The sequence below is a fragment of the Tachypleus tridentatus genome, chromosome 3, assembly GCF_004210375.1.
Source record: "Tachypleus tridentatus isolate NWPU-2018 chromosome 3, ASM421037v1, whole genome shotgun sequence".
Lineage (NCBI taxonomy): Eukaryota > Metazoa > Arthropoda > Merostomata > Xiphosura > Limulidae > Tachypleus > Tachypleus tridentatus.
In genome coordinates this window covers 37,538,318-37,557,651 of record NC_134827.1, presented here as the reverse complement: position 1 = coordinate 37,557,651, position 19,334 = coordinate 37,538,318, and the positions used below count along the sequence as shown (strand labels likewise).

General features: G+C 35.9%; 1 protein-coding gene across 1 annotated transcript in view; it reads right to left on the bottom strand.

Annotated features, from left to right (window-relative positions):
- LOC143245801 (intermembrane lipid transfer protein VPS13B-like) overlaps nt 1-19,334 on the bottom strand; it is a 136,346-nt gene that overhangs the window by 65,479 nt on the left and 51,533 nt on the right. The window contains 8 exon segments of the mRNA XM_076492054.1: nt 61-970; nt 2,369-2,616; nt 5,434-6,245; nt 6,952-7,066; nt 7,921-8,359; nt 11,244-11,473; nt 11,715-11,928; nt 14,598-14,770. Coding sequence (XP_076348169.1) covers nt 61-970; nt 2,369-2,616; nt 5,434-6,245; nt 6,952-7,066; nt 7,921-8,359; nt 11,244-11,473; nt 11,715-11,928; nt 14,598-14,770 — 3,141 coding nt within the window.

The following is a 19,334-nucleotide window of genomic DNA, read 5'->3' as shown; positions in this document are numbered from 1 at the left end:
AGTATTGATTATTAAGTGTACACAACTGCAGATGGTTGTGATTGGACTTCCTTGTCTTACCATTAACAAAACAGCCAGGTCCAGCACCTTGTACCTGAATGTCAAAACATGACATGTCCAGTTTCTGTCGAGTTGGTTGAACCATAATGAAGGCATGTGGCTGAGAGACAGTGATGTATACCAAAGGAATAATTTTGGGACAGTTTTGTTCTTCTTTGTTCTCAGATGATTTGTCATCAACAACTGTGCAATCTTCATCACTAGAATCTTCAGACCCTTCGTAGCCATCTTCTTCAGGTTCAGCCATCATTTCTGTCAACAGACTCATATTCCCAGTCTCGGGGAAAGAGGAACGACGCACTTCGTGGAAAGGGCTCGACTCAGACGATATGCTTCCCTCTCTAAATGTTTCTTTCTGTCGACTGGAGCTACTACGCTTAAAATTACTTGGATTTGATGGCAAAGATGCACTTCGGATTTTTGTTTCTCCAGCAACACTTTGTTTTCGTGTTTTTAACTTTTTAGGTGTACGTTTACGAAGATGAGTAGATGGTTTACAAAGGTCTCTTTCATGAGCAAATATTGCAACATGAATTGAACTAGCTGTGAGTAATACATCAAATGGTACTATGTTTTGTGGCCAGTCTGTAGTTTGGTTTAAACCCTGAAGCGTAACTAAGGATTCTGAAAGTAGTAAAGACTTCTGAGATACATCCAACAGCGGTAGTATTGACACTTCACATTCAACACCACTGTCTCGAGGTAACTCTTGCTTCAAAGTTATCGGCTGTTCAGTGCCGATGGGAATAGAGGAAGAGTTCTGAGCATTATCCAAAGATGGCAAAGTCCAAAGTTTCTGTAAGTTAGCTGTGATGATAGTCTGTATTAACACCATCTGATGTAAACTGATATAGAAATCTATATCACTTACAGCATTCACCTCCAAAGAATGTCCACAAATCAGAACTTCCTGTCAAATGCAAAAGAAATGAACACAGTGTGAATTATAGCTAATAACAAAATAATGAAATATTAATAAAAAAAACTCTCTCAAAAGATTATTTTATTTTATTTCTAGTAGGTGTTGTCAGTAGATAAAACATAAAAAAACTGAAACCTACAGAAATAAACAAGAGGTACCTTTTCCATCATGTATCAAAGTAAAGTTCCATTATGATGAAATACTAAACTACTTGTTACAACACAGAGTAATGAGAAAACAAACAGTACCTATAACACCATGTAGCTGCATACAGTACTGTGTATTGTTGTTATGAAAAAGTCCCCTTTTACGGTAAAACAAACATCCATGAACGCACAGTACCTATCATATTACGTGGTTGTATGCCTAGTACAAAATTACTGTGACTGTTGTCTATAACTGGCCATCTCTGTCCTGTTTGTTATTAATCTGGTTCTCTATAATGTTGTCCATAAGTGGTCAACTCTGTTATGTTGGTTAACTATTAATCTATTGGATCAAGAAATATTTTGCTCAATAATGCAACTTATCAGACATGACAAAAATTCAAACATTATTTTTCATCAAACTGTAAGCCTGCTTATATAGTACCAAGCTGACAAATCATTAACACTCCAACGAAAAGACGTTTCTAGTCCTGATTTCTCCAAGCCCGTTCCCCTGGCTGTTTCGCTAGATAGTAGATAGGGACAGTGGGAATCTCGTTTATCCATTCATTAATGGATTTAAATGGCAATTTCATTTAAATACAAAATTATTAGCCTAATATTAATAACCTTTCAAGTTGCTCTGGGGCCTGTTAGGCCCCACTTTTCGTAGGAGTGTTAATTTTCTTTCTTATATTGAACTCTATAAATTTCACTACTTGAATGTATGTCATCTATAAGTTTTTTTACTTACTGTACAATTCCCATGCCTGTTAGGTAACAATGACACCTGGTTTTGTAACATTCTAATTGTTTTCTAACACTCATTAATCAGTTCAATAGATGAAACGTACAATGAACAATATTGTGTGTAACAATAAAACAATATTCACTCTTTTCTGCATGTAGACTAAATATTTTTAGAAAATTGTTAGAAAAGAATGAAACATATATCAGGTGAGAAAAGTTGAATAACAAGTAATGGACAAATATTTAAAAACAAAAATCATTAACAGAACATAACTGGACATAGTTATTTACACAACTTTAGCCATGCATTACTAATATTAGAAAGACCACTTTGGTAACCAGTACTTTATTAACTAGTTATGAATGGTACCTGCTCAACAAAGAATTAATAAACAACACTCAACTTCTTTCAAAATTGTTTATATTAATAAATAATCAAAAGTGTTTATTTAGAAAATTCTGAAAGAGAGTAAATACACTGAACTCTTACTTCTCTGTCTTTGTCTTGTTCGGACAGCTGTTTCTGATAAACTACTGCTGGTGCTGCTGTGACACGCAAGTCAAAACGAGACACAACTGGAACAAGGAGAACAACGTCGTCGTCGTCTTCACTGAGACGAAGTCCTGGAGGATTTTTATTCCATTCTACAGCTGGATTTTCACCCATACTGGTCATAAGCTGACTGGATGTCTTCTCAGTACTAAGTCCACTGCACTTCACTATGCTTGACCAGTTCACTGTTAATATTATTTATAAGGTTATGCCTACTGACTCCATCATGTAACAAAAACATTGTTTCAGTTTATACAATAATTACGCCTCTCAAACAATTAATATACTTGAAGTGTTTCAATGTATAAAATAGGTAATTAATTCTGCAGAAATTATTCACAACTCCCAAATTAATTTTTTAATAAGGACCCTATTGAACACAACAACTAATTCAAAAATAAAAGGAAAGCAACTTTTATGGCAAGCAAGTTACGATTTTCATAGCTACAAAGTATTGAACCACAGTATTAGATAACAATCAGATAAAAGTTACATTAAAAAATGTACTCTTGCACGATCATGACTTAACACTATGGGTCAAATGTTGTACTCATTAAAATAAAAATTCACCTTCTGTGAAAATTATCTTTATTGCAATTTTCTTGTTGTGTTGTTTTGATTTACAAAACTAGAAATTGATTCTACTAACACAACTAACAAACTCTTGAACTGCTTCAATTTATAAAAAACTAATAAATAATTTGATTGACATTTCTGTTCTGTTGTTTAAAATAAAAGAAAGTAGACATTGTTAAGAAATTTCCTAAGGTTCAATCTAAAAGAAAATTTTATTCTGTTGGCACTGTTTAAGAACTTAGTTTTAACATAAATGTATCATGTGAGAATTTCATTGACATCAATTGACAAATTCTAACAAACTAAATAATATTAATAAAACTATAAACCACCCCACTCTTTGTTTCAAACTAAAAATCACTAATTTTTTGATAACTTATGATTTTGGTATGCTGAAAATGTATTTCCAGTAGGCACTTTCCTCTTCTCAAAAGATTCACCATTATCATCCTGTGCTGCCCTCTATTTGCAAATTTTTTCTTTGCACATGCCACAAGCCTTCTGCTTCCCCATATTGAAATTTATTTAAAGATTCCAATATGACTCTTATTTAAATTACCATGTAACACTTTTACACCAATAGGGGCAAGACATACTTGACACGATTTCCTCTGTACACTCCTACCAAACTATCACTTCAAAGAAATTTATATGCAAAAACGGCTCGTTTGGGTTGAGAAAATATTTTACGTAGAAGAGCGAACTACGTTTCAACCTTCTTTGGTCATCGTCAGGTGATAACCGAAGAAGGTCGAAACGTTGTTCGCTCTTCTATGTAAAATATTTTCTCAACCCAAACGAGCCGTTTTTGCATATATATTTCTCTACAAGTGGGTTTCTCGACATCACTGAGGGCATACTGATTTATTCATGTCTGAGCACAAGTGCTGCCAAACAAGTGATAGTTTGATAGAGGTGCATAAAGGAAGTCATGTATATCACTCTGCCATTGGTGGAGATGTGTCACATGATGATTTACATAACAGACCTGTTGGAATCATTCAATTCCAATAGGACAAAGCAGAAAGCTTGTGGCATGTGTAAAGAAACAACTGCATATAAATGGCAGCATTGGACAAGAACAGCTAATCTTATGAATGGAGGAAGTACCATATTGGAATAATAAAGTAGCTAGTTTCAACTTACATACATCAGTAGATCCACTGTAGTTATCCAATTCTTATTTTGTTCCTAGCTTAGAACTTTTCCACTGAACTTAATAATTCTGTAAAAGTTTTGTCCACTGGATTCTCATTGATGTTTTAACATTCTATGTTAGAAATTTAGAACCAATTTAAGGTCAACGTCTTAGAATACAACCAGTTGATCAGCAGTGCTTTTACCATAATGCGATGAAATAAAATTTACATTATACTTTTAGGAGATACGTGTAGAAACTACAGAAGAGATGAAGCTGTAGACTGAGGATGTCACATTGCTTAGTTTACTGAAATACAAAGTTTTATGTCAAGAATTAAAACAGAGAAATGCGAATCCATTACTTGTCTGAAACAGCATTCTTCTGTGTTTTAACATTAAAATACTGACATACCTGTACTGAAACTAATGTCCTGGATGTCTAGCTGATACTGACATACCTGTACTGAAACTAATGTCCTGGATGTCTATCTGATACTGACATACCTGTACTGAAACTAATGTCCTGGATGTCTAGCTGATACTGACATACCTGTACTAAAACTAATGCCCTGGATGTCTAGCTGATACTGACATACCTGTACTGAAACTAATGTCCTGGATGTCTAGCTGATACTGACATACCTGTACTGAAACTAATGTCCTGGATTTCTAGCTGATACTGACATACCTGTACTAAAACTAATGCCATGGATGTCTAGCTGATACTGACATACCTGTACTGAAGCTAATGTCCTGGATGTCTAGCTGATACTGACATACCTGTACTGAAGCTAATGTCCTGGATGTCTAGCTGATACTGACATACCTGTACTGAAACTAATGTCCTGGATGTCTAGCTGATACTGACATACCTGTACTGAGACTAATGTCCTGGATGTCTATCTGATACTGACATACCTGTACTGAAACTAATGTCCTGGATGTCTAGCTGATACTGACATACCTGTACTGAAACTAATGTCCTGGATGTCTAGCTGATACTGACATACCTGTACTGAAGCTAATGTCCTGGATGTCTAGCTGATACTGACATACCTGTACTGAAGCTAATGTCCTGGATGTCTAGCTGATACTGACATACCTGTACTGAAACTAATGTACTGGATGTCTAGCTGATACTAACATACCTGTGTTGAAACTAATGTCCTGGATGTCTAGCTGATACTGACATACCTGTACTGAAACTAATGTCCTGGATGTCTAGCTGATACTAACATACCTGTGTTGAAACTAATGTCCTGGATGTCTAGCTGATACTGACATACCTGTACTGAAACTAATGCCCTGAATGTCTAGCTGATACTGACGATCCTCTATGTCTGAACCCGGCATTCCTGATGTTCCTCTTCTCTGTGCTGTTACAAACAAGTCTTTTCTAAGAACATTTCGAGATAAGGGATTATCAGCTTGAGGCACTAACATGACAGAATCAGTCTGTATAATACCCATGTCTTGCTTTTCGGAAGTAGTTCCAGCAGCAGGTGAACATTTCGTGTTTTCTTCAGATGGTATAAAAATACGGATTGTGCTAGTATTCACGTACATCAAGGGTAGTGTCCTGGTGTTCAAAGACCAACCAAGAGGATAGTCATTCTGAGAAGCATTCAGAACACCTGTGCTGCCAACCAGAGTTCCATGTTTTTTGGAACACTTAAGGAGAGGACTGAAAATATCAAGTACATTTTGCATTAATGGAGCATAAAGAACAACATCAAAATGCTGCAGTTTTAAATCAATTTCACTGATAAAATATTCACTGTTCTTTCCTCCTTGGTTAACAGATCTCTTGTTTGACTCCCCATCTTGAAAATCTTCCTTGAAGGATGAGGTCCTCTCTCTTCTGTAATGTGCCCATTTCTGTTGTACATTTTTACACAGTGCACGAGTGTAAGTCACTGACAGGAAAGTATGAGATAAAGGGTCATTCTTCTTTCCATTTGAAAAGAGTGCAGAGTGAGGAAGTGGTTCTGGACGTGAAGGTTTAGCTGATGCTACTTGAACAGTGTACGTCAAAGCCTCATTACAGCAAAGAGTTATCCCTTCAAAAGGTCCGGGTTCCCACTGGCTTTCTTCTGGCCTATTTTGAGAAAGAAAAATCCCATTAACAATAGTTACACTTGATATTACTGTTGTCACCACCAATCCAAACTTTTAAAAAGATTATTTCAACAGTAGTCACACGTGATATTACAGTTGTCGACTTTTATCCACAGAGGGCAAACAACTCTTTGCACGGTGCGAGAGCAATGCTAAAAATCATTAGGTTATGATGTAACAGCAAAAACTACATTTGATAAAAATCTTATAATTTCAATGGTGCATTACAACATATGAACCAAGATGCAAGACATTATTAAGGCACATAAACTGATAACTACTTGGTAATATACTTTAACTTCTTAATGTTCCATGGAGTATTGTAACAACAAAGAGTCTCACTGGAAATAAACAGGTTCTGGAAACAAAAGTGAACATACTTACGTCTTTAAACAGCTTTCCAACAGTGCTTGAAAGCACTGCTATTAGGTTACTTTTCTAGATGTAACATAGAGTCAGAAATCATAACTGATCTTCTTCAAGGATAGATTGTTAGTTTTGAAAGATTAACACTTATAATTCACAGTCAAAAACACATAAAACATTACTAGACAGATTCTAGATCACTATGTAATATATAGTTGAAAGATTCAAAATTATAATCTGTTATTAACCAATAATTTTGACAGTACTAATGATGGGAACTGCAAACTGTATTAGACATCATCAAAACGTCATGTTCGAACCTCTTACGGTAACAGCTGACATTTACAGATGTAACTTTAACTTTGGTTTTTGAATATATATCCTGCGTGTCAACAGATACTGTCACTTCTTCAGATTCTAACTGCATCCAGATATCTGTATAAAACAAATAGTTGTGACCGTTATTGGGATCACTTCAGAAGTTTTTACATAAATCACATATCAATGACTGACACTGGTTAATGTTTTGTGCACAAGTCTAGCTATAATACTTTTAAAAATAAGTACCGTTGACGATGTATTTGTACACTATGGTCACAACTTTTGGAAATAGTGTTTTGCAACATTGTTACAATTAATATCAATACAGTTAATAATTCAGGAGAAAACAAAATTATAATTTATTATAACATTATAAGCACCAAAAAGATGGCAGGTAGACAAAGTTCACACAGAAAACTTTATGAGAATACTTTATGAGAATTTTTATTGTGAACTGATGTTTAATTGGCTATGATCTACAGTGTTATTTATATTACTAATATAATAAATAATGTTCACTGAAGGCATCATGATAATTTTAACATGTGGTTACAGCTATCTGAGGAATTATGTAAATAATATTTGCTTTTTTAGCTAATAAACTAGTTACAACTTTTTACATATTATTGAATATAGTATGAGTAAATCTGAGTGTAATACACAGTGATTTGAAATACAGTACTTATACTAAAATTTAATGTACAATAATAAAATGTTATGGTTATCAAAGGAGATACAAATGTTACAATAGAATCCTCAAATGAGGATATCATTTGAACAAGAAATCTGAAGTAATTTTAAACTAAATAATATAATACTTTTCATGTCACCTGTAAGCTATGGAACTATTTAAAGGTCTAGCTTTTGTAAGAAACATGTCACCTGTAAGCTATGGAACTATTTAAAGGTCTAGCTTTTTTAAAACACATGTCACAAATAAAAACATAAATTTCTAATAAAATAATTACCACTCTTCTCTTTTGAGGAATGTTCCAATCTAAAGAGGTTTACACCAAATTTTGGAAGTGTTAACTGGACCCACAGTGAAACTTTTGGACCATCACCTCTTTCCTGGCCAGACATTCCTTTTACTTGAGACTTAAGTGACTTTTCATCAACTTCTCCAGTAGATAAGCTGGTGCCAAGAGCACCATCAACTTGGCTGGAGCTGGTAACACTAGAAATGTTTATCAGTTTTGGGGTAGTGTAAGACTGGTCTGGGGATCTCAGTGTTGTAAGATGTTGGACCGGAGCCAACTTCTCGATCAAGTTAGAGCAAGACTGGTCTAGGGATCTCAGTGTTGTGAGATGTTGGACCGGAGTCAACTTCTTGATCCATCGTTGTTTTAATTCTATTTCATGTTGAACTTCCATCAAGTTCTCAAAAACAAGAATAAGTAGCAGTAGCTAAAACAGATAAAAAACACAGAGGTTCACTGAGCTATACTGTTGGATTAAAGGAAAGAAATTCATATTTATAGCACAGAGGTTCACTGAGCTATACTGTTGGATTAAAGGAAAGAAATTCATATTTACAGCACAGAGGTTCACTGAGCTATACTATTGGATTAAAGGAAAGAAATTCATATTTATAGCACAGAGGTTCACTGAGCTATACTGTTGGATTAAAGGAAAGAAATTCATATTTATAGCACAGAGGTTCACTGAGCTATACTGTTGGATTAAAGGAAAGAAATTCATATTTATAGCACAGAGGTTCACTGAGCTATACTGTTGGATTAAAGGAAAGAAATTCATATTTATAGTACAGAGGTTCACTGAGCTATACTGTTGGATTAAAGGCAAGAAATTCATGTTTATAGCACAGAGGTTCACTGAGCTATACTGTTGGATTAAAGGAAAGAAATTCATGTTTATAACACAGAGGTTCACTGAGCTATACTGTTGGATTAAAGGAAAGAAATTCATGTTTATAGCACAGAGGTTCACTGAGCTATACTGTTGGATTAAAGGCAAGAAATTCATGTTTATAGCACAGAGGTTCACTGAGCTATACTGTTGGATTAAAGGCAAGAAATTCATGTTTATAGCACAGAGGTTCACTGAGCTATACTGTTGGATTAAAGGAAAGAAATTAATACTTATAGCAAAGAGGTTCAGTTAGTTATACTGTTCAATTAAAGGCAATATATACATATTGTAGCACAGAGTTTCAGTGAGATACACTGTGTAACGAAAGGTAATATATGCATACTGTAGCACAGAGTTTCAGAGATATACACTGTCTAACGAAAGGCAATATATGCATAATGTAGCACAGAGTTTCAGTGAGATATACTGTGTAACAAAAGGCAATATATGCATATTGTAGCACAGAGTTTCAGTGATATACACTGTCTAACGAAAGGCAATATATGCATAATGTAGCACAGAGTTTCAGTGATATACACTGTCTAACGAAAGGCAATATATGCATAATGTAGCACAGAGTTTCAGTGATATACACTGTGTAACAAAAGGCAATATATGCATAATGTAGCAGAGTTTCAGTGAGATACACTGTGTAACAAAAGGCAATATATGCATAATGTAGCACAGAGTTTCAGTGAGATACACTGTGTAACAAAAGGCAATATATGCATAATGTAGCACAGAGTTTCAGTGAGATACACTGTGTAACAAAAGGTAATATATGGATACTGTAGCACAGAGTTTAACCCTCCCAGCCGAGATCAGTTTTTTTTACATGAATTTTAAAATCATGATGTTTTACATGCTGGAACTGTGAATCAACTATGTATAATTTCATGAAATTCTTTTAGTAAAACATACAAGTATGCAACATCCAAAAAAACAGAAGTTTTTATAAATTATTTACAGTACAGATCCAACAGGGATTTTCCAAAGCCTTTGCTGAGACACTCCAAGTATAAATAGACCTTTAATAAGAATACTTCTTTGAACCTTACAATTTTCATATTTTGTTTGTATAACCTCTAAATCCTCCTGAATGAATGACAGAACTATTCTCTTTTGGTAGAACAACATATTTCTCCTGCTACCATAACAATAACTGTAACTAAATCTTCAGTGTAATGATATAATATTTTAAAATTTATGACATAACACTAACATATGTGCACACTTAGCTCTGGAAGTGCACCCTCTTATTTACCTTAGCCTAAATGTTTTTTTACTTAGTCTCTGTTGACAGAAAAATGAAATTTTCTTTTAAATAAGTAATGTAAAGAACACATATGTTACTAAAATAACCTGTCTAAAAGCATCTGTAATTTAACTGTTTTCTTCTAACTAACCTATTTACAGTGAAAAAACAAAACAAAAACAACCTTAAATGCCCTGAACATTAACTTCCTTACCAACCAGCAACTAACCAAATCATCTACAGTCATTCGTTGGTGCTAATTTCCAAAAAACCCAGTTAAAGCCTAAATAAGGTATTTCTTTTGATTATAAAAGTGTATATTAAGTGAGAGCACACAGTTCTGAAAACTGTCTTGAAAGTTGACAATACATGGGCAACAAGGCTTCTGTTACAGGTTGGAGGTGGGCAATAGAGGGGCAAGTTAACATTATCTAGAGAGGAACAAAAAGGGGTTGTTAAGTTGCCATAATGTTGAAGGTATACAAACTAAAGGAAGATAGTTCAAAATACGTGAAATACAGAAGACTGAAATTATTATAACATCCTACAGTTTGTGGTTTCCGTAAATGAGATTCCACAAAGATACTAATTATGAATCATTATTAGGGTAGTTTTGAATTATCAAGGTCAGAGCCACATACAAAAGATGAAACAATCTCAGACCTGCTGAAACATGGCTCTCGGTCTGCTACGAAACAACTTATAAAACAAGCATATCTTGACCTCCTGAAACATGGCTCTCGGCCTGCTACGAAACAACTTATAAAACTAGTTTATCTTGACCTCCTGAAACATGGCTCTCGGCCTGCTACAAAACAACTTACAAAACTAGTTTATCTTGACCTCCTGAAACATGGCTCTCGGCCTGCTACGAAACAACTTATAAAACTAGTTTATCTTGACCTCCTGAAACATGGCTCTCGGCCTGCTACGAAACAACTTATAAAACTAGTATATCTTGACCTCCTGAAACATGGCTCTCGGCCTGCTACGAAACAACTTATAAAACTAGTTTATCTTGACCTCCTGAAACATGGTTCTCGGCCTGCTACGAAACAACTTATAAAACTAGTTTATCTTGACCTCCTGAAACATGGTTCTCGGCCTGCTACGAAACAACTTATAAAACTAGAATATCTTGCAAAAAATTTAATTTTCTTTTACCTGGTTTTTTGAACAACACAACTGAAGGCAGTCCATGTCCAGGTGGATACACACTCCGAGATGGGTAAAACCACCAGCCAATGATGGGTTACATCTGGTGGTGAATGCAAGAGTAGCAGATAATGAATTGGGTTTCATAATATACCGAACCTTAGGGATCCCAGTATTACTCTGAACAGTATAGATACTGCACTTGGAAGCAGTGATGCTCCATGGAAAGTTTTCCAGTGCTGAAATAAGATAGAAGAGTTAATGTCTTCACGGAAACTAAACACGGGAATTCTCTCAGATCAAGGAATTTCTAAATACCTCTGTTTATTCTCAAAATAAACACTAGAGGTTCTCTAGTTATTACAACTTTTAACCAAAACAAAATTTCTTATTTTAATCTTTTTTTGACACAAAATTGCTACAGACAAGTCAAAGAATAATAATACATGCATAAGATTATTGTTAAGTATTTCTACATACAGGGACTCCATCCATCAAGAACAGCAACTGGTAAATCAGAATCTAGTAATCGGTGACTGTACTTGGTGCTACTGTGGACTAGTAAGTGAGGCAGAGAAACAAGAAGAAGGCCAGGAACTTCCTTGTTCCGATACACTTCTTTCCATGATTCCAGGCAAGAAATATTCTGAACTGTTGAAGTTGGCAATAGCAGACACAGGCTGTGAATGTCTACCTAGATATAAAAACAGTTTTAATATTGAGAATGTAGTTTTGACTAAATAAAGACACCTGGTAGACTACTGGCTTAATGTATTGAAGATATAAAACCACTTGGATGATGTGTCATCAGAATACAACTGTATAACTTAAGAAGTGAATTACACATACTGGTAGGCAAACTGACATGATACAGTAACCTACTATTAGTTGTACTACAACAACAATTAAACGTACGTTTTACAGCCAGCACCAGTCATGAGGTAAATTTTGAATATAAATACATGTGGTCTTTAACATTACTGAATAGAATTTGACTGAAGTTAGTATATATACTTTCAGTTGCCATTTCTTTGATAGAAGTTAATGGGTTTTTTTTTTTTGTCCATATGTTTTGGAGATCACAGAAATGTTACGCTCTTTATTTCACTTTACAAAAAAACTATACCTGAAGTGAATCTAACATTGTGATAGTGGCTTAACTAAAAATAATCTTTGTTGTGTCAAATTAAAGAGGGGTTCATAAAGAAACAATAAATACACCATCATTATTTTGAAACATGTAGAACGAATGTATGTTTACAAGGCTTGACAAATACACATGCCATCTCAGCACTAGTAAGTCATGTTGCACTTTAAGGATTCATATAAATTATTACATTTAAGTTTTAGACTTTCTTTGTATTAATAAAATTAATTCACTTTGCTGGCAATGTGTATACAGTTTGACATGAAATGTTATATATGTCTGTGAAAATATTTTAGTGTTTACCCTTCACTATTATTATGCCTTTACAAAATTTTACAAACAGATATCTTGAAGGAATAAATCTATAAATAAAACTGTTTTAATGACAGGTTAATATGGGTTAAATTCCTATATTCTAATGACAGGTTAATATGGGTTAAATTCCTATATTCAAAGTTAATTACTTCACATAAGAAAATCTTTCTAAGATTTTTCTAAGCAAACTCCATAAAACACTTTTTAGTGGAGTAAGAGGTACGTACCGGGGTTGCCCCCTCCACTTTCAATCAGTCCAAGTATAAAAAACTATGAAAACTACTTTCTGAATATGCAGTAGATTGTATAACATTTCACCCAGAACTCAACCATGAGCTTCCAGGGCCCTAGATTGTGTAACATTTCACCCAGAACTCAACCATGAGCTTCCAGGGCCCTAGATTGTATAACATTTCACCCAGAACTCAACCATGAGCTTCCAGGGCCCTAGATTGTGTAACATTTCACCCAGAACTCAACCATGAGCTTCCAGGGCCCTAGATTGTGTAACATTTCACTCAGAACTCAACCATGAGCTTCCAGGGTCCTAGATTGTATAACATTTCACTCAGAACTCAACCATGAGCTTCCAGGGCCCTAGATTGTATAACATTTCACCCAGAACTCAACCATGAGCTTCCAGGGCCCTAGATTGTATAACATTTCACCCAGAACTCAACCATGAGCTTCCAGGGCCATAGATTGTGTAACATTTCACCCAGAACTCAACCATGAGCTTCCAGGGCCCTAGATTGTGTAACATTTCACCCAGAACTCAACCATGAGCTTCCAGGGCCCTAGATTGTATAACATTTCACCCAGAACTCAACCATGAGCTTCCAGGGTCCTAGATTGTGTAACATTTCACCCAGAACTCAACCATGAGCTTCCAGGGCCCTAGATTGTATAACATTTCACCCAGAACTCAACCATGAGCTTCCAGGGCCCTAGATTGTGTAACATTTCACCCAGAACTCAACCATGAGCTTCCAGGGCCCTAGATTGTATAACATTTCACCCAGAACTCAACCATGAGCTTCCAGGGCCCTAGATTGTGTAACATTTCACCCAGAACTCAACCATGAGCTTCCAGGGCCCTAGATTGTATAACATTTCACCAAAAACTCAACCATGAGCTTCCAGGGCCCTAGATTGTATAACATTTCACCCAGAACTCAACCATGAGCTTCCAGGGCCCCAAATTATATAACATTTCACCCAGAACTCAATCATGAGCTTCCAGGGCCCTAAAGAGAGCCCAGGACCCAAGCCATAATAAGTATGCATGTGGCATATATCCACCCACTTCACTCCTTCAAAGTTATTTCTTGTGTGATTTAGATAACTGCATTACTTCAAGTGTTATGTTATTCAGAATAATGTGTTGAAACATTGGAATGTATATAAACGTATTAGTTCGAGGAAAAACTAATAATTTCACATGATTCTGATGTTAAGATTTCTTTGTTTTAAGCTTTCTTGTCATATTTGTGTCTTTAATCATGAAAAACCCAAGCAATTCCTCAGTTCATAACAATAAAACTGAATCCCAAACAAACTCCATGAAGTTGTAAACAACCGCTTTGTCCTCATGAAAATGACAATAATTGGAGAAAGGGCAAAATCCTTCTTATGGTTGTTTGCAATATTTTGTGTGTTACTAGGGTTAGTGTCTTGAATGGATAGATAAAACCTAAACTCACACTTACCTGGATAACATAACACCTGAATTCACACCTATCTGGATATCACAACACCTGAATTCACACCTACCTGGATAACATAACACCTGAATTCACACCTACCTGGATAACATAACACCTGAATTCACACCTACCTGGATAACATAACACCTGAATTCACACCTACCTGGATAACATAACACCTGAATTCACACCTACCTGGATAACATAACACCTGAACTTCTTGTACCAATCTATGACCCACTGAGTTATATTCCCCCATTTCTCTCCTTGAGATAACTGACTGGATGAGGTAACGAAGGACAACGGTGAGGTGGAGTGAGTAGTGCTTCCTGTTGGTGGTGCTGTTGTGCTACTAGAAGCAGATCCTTCTGTTTAACATGCAATGAAAAAGACAAATTTGAAAGCCTTTTTGACTAACACATGAAATATAAGCAAATAAACCTTAAAAACGATTTTGTTTACAGTTCTTCATACCATATGTAATAATTACTTTTACATGTAATGAACATACAGTTCTTCATACCATATGTAATAATTACTTTTACATATAATGAACATACAGTTCTTCATACCATATGTAATAATTACTTTTACATATAATGAACATACAGTTCTTCATACCATATGTAATAATTACTTTTACATGTAATGAACATACAGTTCTTCATACCATATGTAATAATTACTTTTACATATAATGAACATACCTCTTTATAATTATTGTTTCAATAATAATTTGTAATACAATATCAAAGAGAAAAATGACAGTCTTCGTCAACAGATGATTCACTTAGCAGAACCACATTGGTATATACCTGAGAACTGCAATTTATTAGATAATTACAATCTCTCTCTATATTCTGTCTCACACTTTACAAAGGATTCTACCCCAGCTTGTGGTAAGTTCAACCGATACAGAAACTATTTGTTTTTTTGGTTATAGGAATTCATTTTCTACTACAAATACTACGAGGGATTTTTAAAACAGTTGTCTTACAATTAAACACAACAAACCACCTACAAGTCATGTTTTCTTTATGGTAACAAATACATTTATTCAGTAGAATTTACCCTTGAATAAATGCCAAAGTTTTTACATGGACTAGGATTTTTTTTACAGTAGATGTCTGTGACTTGCTGGTAATTAATTTGAACAATAAACAGACAGTACATAATCCACTTGTTTTAAATTAACATACTCAAAACAAGTGCCTATAGGATATCACAGTTCTACCTAACACACTAAATAGTTCTCTTTTGTTGTCAAGAGTCTACACGGGCTGATTCAGACACTTTAGAACCCAACTGACAAAACAAATTATTTTTCTCTACTCTGTTTCTTAGTATAGAGTCTGCAATAAATTCACTTATATTACCCTGTGGATTACTACTGTTTTATCCATAACATTAAATAACTGTTCAGTTACTTTAAAACAAAATAGACAAGACACATTATTCCTCCTACCTCTGTTGCACTACAGCTGTGAAACACTCCACAGAAATTATCTGTTAAGACTAATCACTCACATACTATCTAACATCACATCTTCTTTTACTAACTAACTTGTTTCTGATTGAACTTTCACTCATTTGGTCACCTATATGTATAAATCATCATGCAGAGACCTAGGGCTTTCCACAAACTTGGTTGGTTGGTTGACATTTATTGGCACAAAGCAATTACCCTATTTATCTGTGCCAAACAACTGGTAAGAAAGTAAAAATAAAAGGTTTGATTTGTTTTGAATTTTGTGCAAAGCTACTCGAGGGCTATCTGTGCTAGCCGTCCCTAATTTAGCAGTGTAAGAATAGAGGGAAGGCAGCTAGTCATTGCCACTCACTGCCAACTCTTGGGCTATTTTTTTACCAACGAATAATGGGATTGACTTTCATATTATAATGCTTCCACAGCTGAAAGGGCAGGCATGTTTGGTGTGATGGGGATTTGAGCCCGTGATCCTAGGATTACAAGTCGAGTGCCTTAACCACCTAGCCATGCCAGGCCAAAAATAAAAGTAAAATTATTAAAATATGTGAAAAGGAATCATGTTAAAACAAAAAAGTCCAATTTTTGAATTAAAAACTTAAGAGTTAAAAGGGCCAATGGTCATTAAAAATTTAAAAACAACTGAGGTGGACAGTGTCACCATTGCCAATGACATTGCCCAATGTCAAGGGTGAACCCATGGTAAAAATGTGTCTAAAATGGTGCTGTCAGCTTATGGTCATAGATAAGCTCCAAGAATTTTGCCTTAGGGAAAACAGAATGCATTACTTCTCTGACACAAAGCTTGAGATCAGAGTGAATACCCTACTGGTGGCAGAACTGCATGTTTAGAGCAAGAAAATTTATATACTTTTTGGTGTGGTCCACTTAGGTAAATGATTTAGGGCACTCTGTAGCTGTCACTCAATAAAGTTCTTGCTCCATGACTGACATGAGATGTGGAAGTCTTCGACATAAGAGACCGTTTGCAACTGTTGGGGGGAGTTGTCAACTGATGGTATTAATCTTTAGAATGAAAAGCATGACACTAAAAGACATAGCTCTGAGGGACTCCAAATTCCTGTGGGAAAGAATGGAAAAGTGTCAAACCCACAAGGACCTGGAATCACAAGCCCATTAAAAAATATTTATTGAAAATAGACAAATGGCCACACAACCAATATGAGTGAAGATTTTGCAGAATGCCATACCTCCACATAAGTATCATTAGCTTCTCAGGGTAAAAAAATACAGAAACAATATGTTGTCACTTGAAAAAGGATTCCTTGATTGATGTTTCAAGTTGAATCAGGTGGTCTATGATGAAGCACTTTTGTCAGAACCTACACTGGATGGGTGAGAAGAGGTTGTTTGATTCATCGAATCAAACAAGACGAGCATTAACCATCCTCTCCAAGATCATACAAAGAGAGCTTGTCAAAGCAAATGGATGGTAGTTTGAAGGAATCTTGGGATCTTTCCCAGGTTTAGGAAAAGGGAGGACAATAGCATGGTGATATGCATCAGGAAAAACATTTTACTGACAGATCCAGTTAAAAACAATCAAAAGAATAGCAAGAGAAGAAAGAGAGAGAGGTGGCACAGCATCTCCCAGTGAACACCATCAGGTCCCACTGATGTACTGCCAGACCAATGAAGAACAAACTTGAGTTTCACTAGGTGATTATAGTCATAGAGATGATCAGTTCAAAGGGAAAAAGGCAATCATTCTGCCTGTGTCTTGATGACTAAGAAAGATGAAACAGAAGTACTAGATGTACTATAAAAGCTTTCACTGAGAGTTTCAGCAATGCTCTGGGCATCAGAGATCAAGATCGAAAGAGGGACACTGTCCACTAACCTTTTGAACATTGTTCCACATGACTTTGGAACTGTTGGTAGAAGAGATGCCAGATGGGTATTTAATCCAAGATTCCTTCTGGCTTTAATGTCTGTGCATAGACCTGCTGAAAAGCAATGAGGTTTATAAGTGTGAGATACCTACAAAAGGTATACCAGGTCCAGTTTTTGGGACTTCTGTGCCATGTGCCAAGCAGGATTCCACCACAGACAAGGATACTGTGAGAAATGTGTCAAGGATGTAAGAACATACTGAGCAGCTAGCTGCCTGGACAGTACAGTCAATCACTAATGCCATGCAGTTAATGGCTTACAGACAACAGCAGGATCAAGTTCCAAGAGAGCACTGAAAAAGGATCAGTTGACCTGGTCCAACTTCCATTGAGGCACGCTGGTCGGGTGGCATTGGCCATGGCCAGTCTCTCTCAAAATGATAAAAAAATGATCACTGCTCCATGAGTCACTACCAATCCTCCAAAAAAGTAAAAGGGGAGCAAATAGAGAGATCAATAGCAGTAAAAGACTGACTGGGTGTAAGAAAATAAGTATAAGAACCAGTATTGAAGAGAGAAAGGTTGTGATCAGAGAGCATATTCTATATGAAATAACCTCTTCCCATCAATATCAGCACTGCCCAAGAGGGGATTATGTCCATTAAAATTACACAAGATGGTAAGAATCAATCCAATCCTTAATGTCATCTGTATTTAAACGAAAACCCCGAATGCTCCACTGGATCAAAGGAGCCATTTTTATTCATGTGGAAAAGAATGGGGTGAGCAGCCCTTCTGTTTTGAATTACTTTTTTTTCTTTATTGGACAGAGATCTATTGACCTTCATAGATCCTGCCCTGCTAACAAAGATACCAGTGACTGAGGGCATGGACGAACAATAACTTTACATTTTGGGGATGTATAAGAGGATGAAACCAAGGAAACAACCAAACCTGTACCCAAAGAAAGTGGACACAGGCAGTTACTGGAAGAAGTGGCAGGAACAGAGATGGAAGTAGACTTAGATTTGTCAACTTTTTGAACCATGTAGAGCAAAAGACTCTTCAGATGTTTTGCAAATGACACTACCAGAGGTGTGTAGAGATCTGTCTGCACTCCCATTGTGGCAGTGGACTGGAGTGCAGCAGCACATGTCTGAAATGGAGTTGAGGACAATAATTTCCAAGCCTATGTGCACGAGGTATTTTTTACAGTATTCAAGTGTTGCACTTCTTTCTCCTCCACCCACTTAGGGCAGGAAATAGAGTAAGAGGGGTGTGAACCACTACATTTAACATAGTGTGGTTCCAGTTGGAATTTGTAGCCACTGTGGTCTTTGCCACCACAATGAGCACATGTGAAAAAAAAAACATGAAATGATGTCTTTAAGTGACCAAACCACCAAACCTGGAAATATCTGAGAGGGTTTGGAATATATGGCTGTACTATTCAGATAACCTGCTCTGACTGTGGCAATGTGAACGTCAATATCAGAACATTAGTTGGCATCATAATTCCGTCCTTGTGAATGGAGATTTGGCACACCATAAAAACACCTTGGCTGAAGAAACCAGCGAGGATCCCTAACTAGG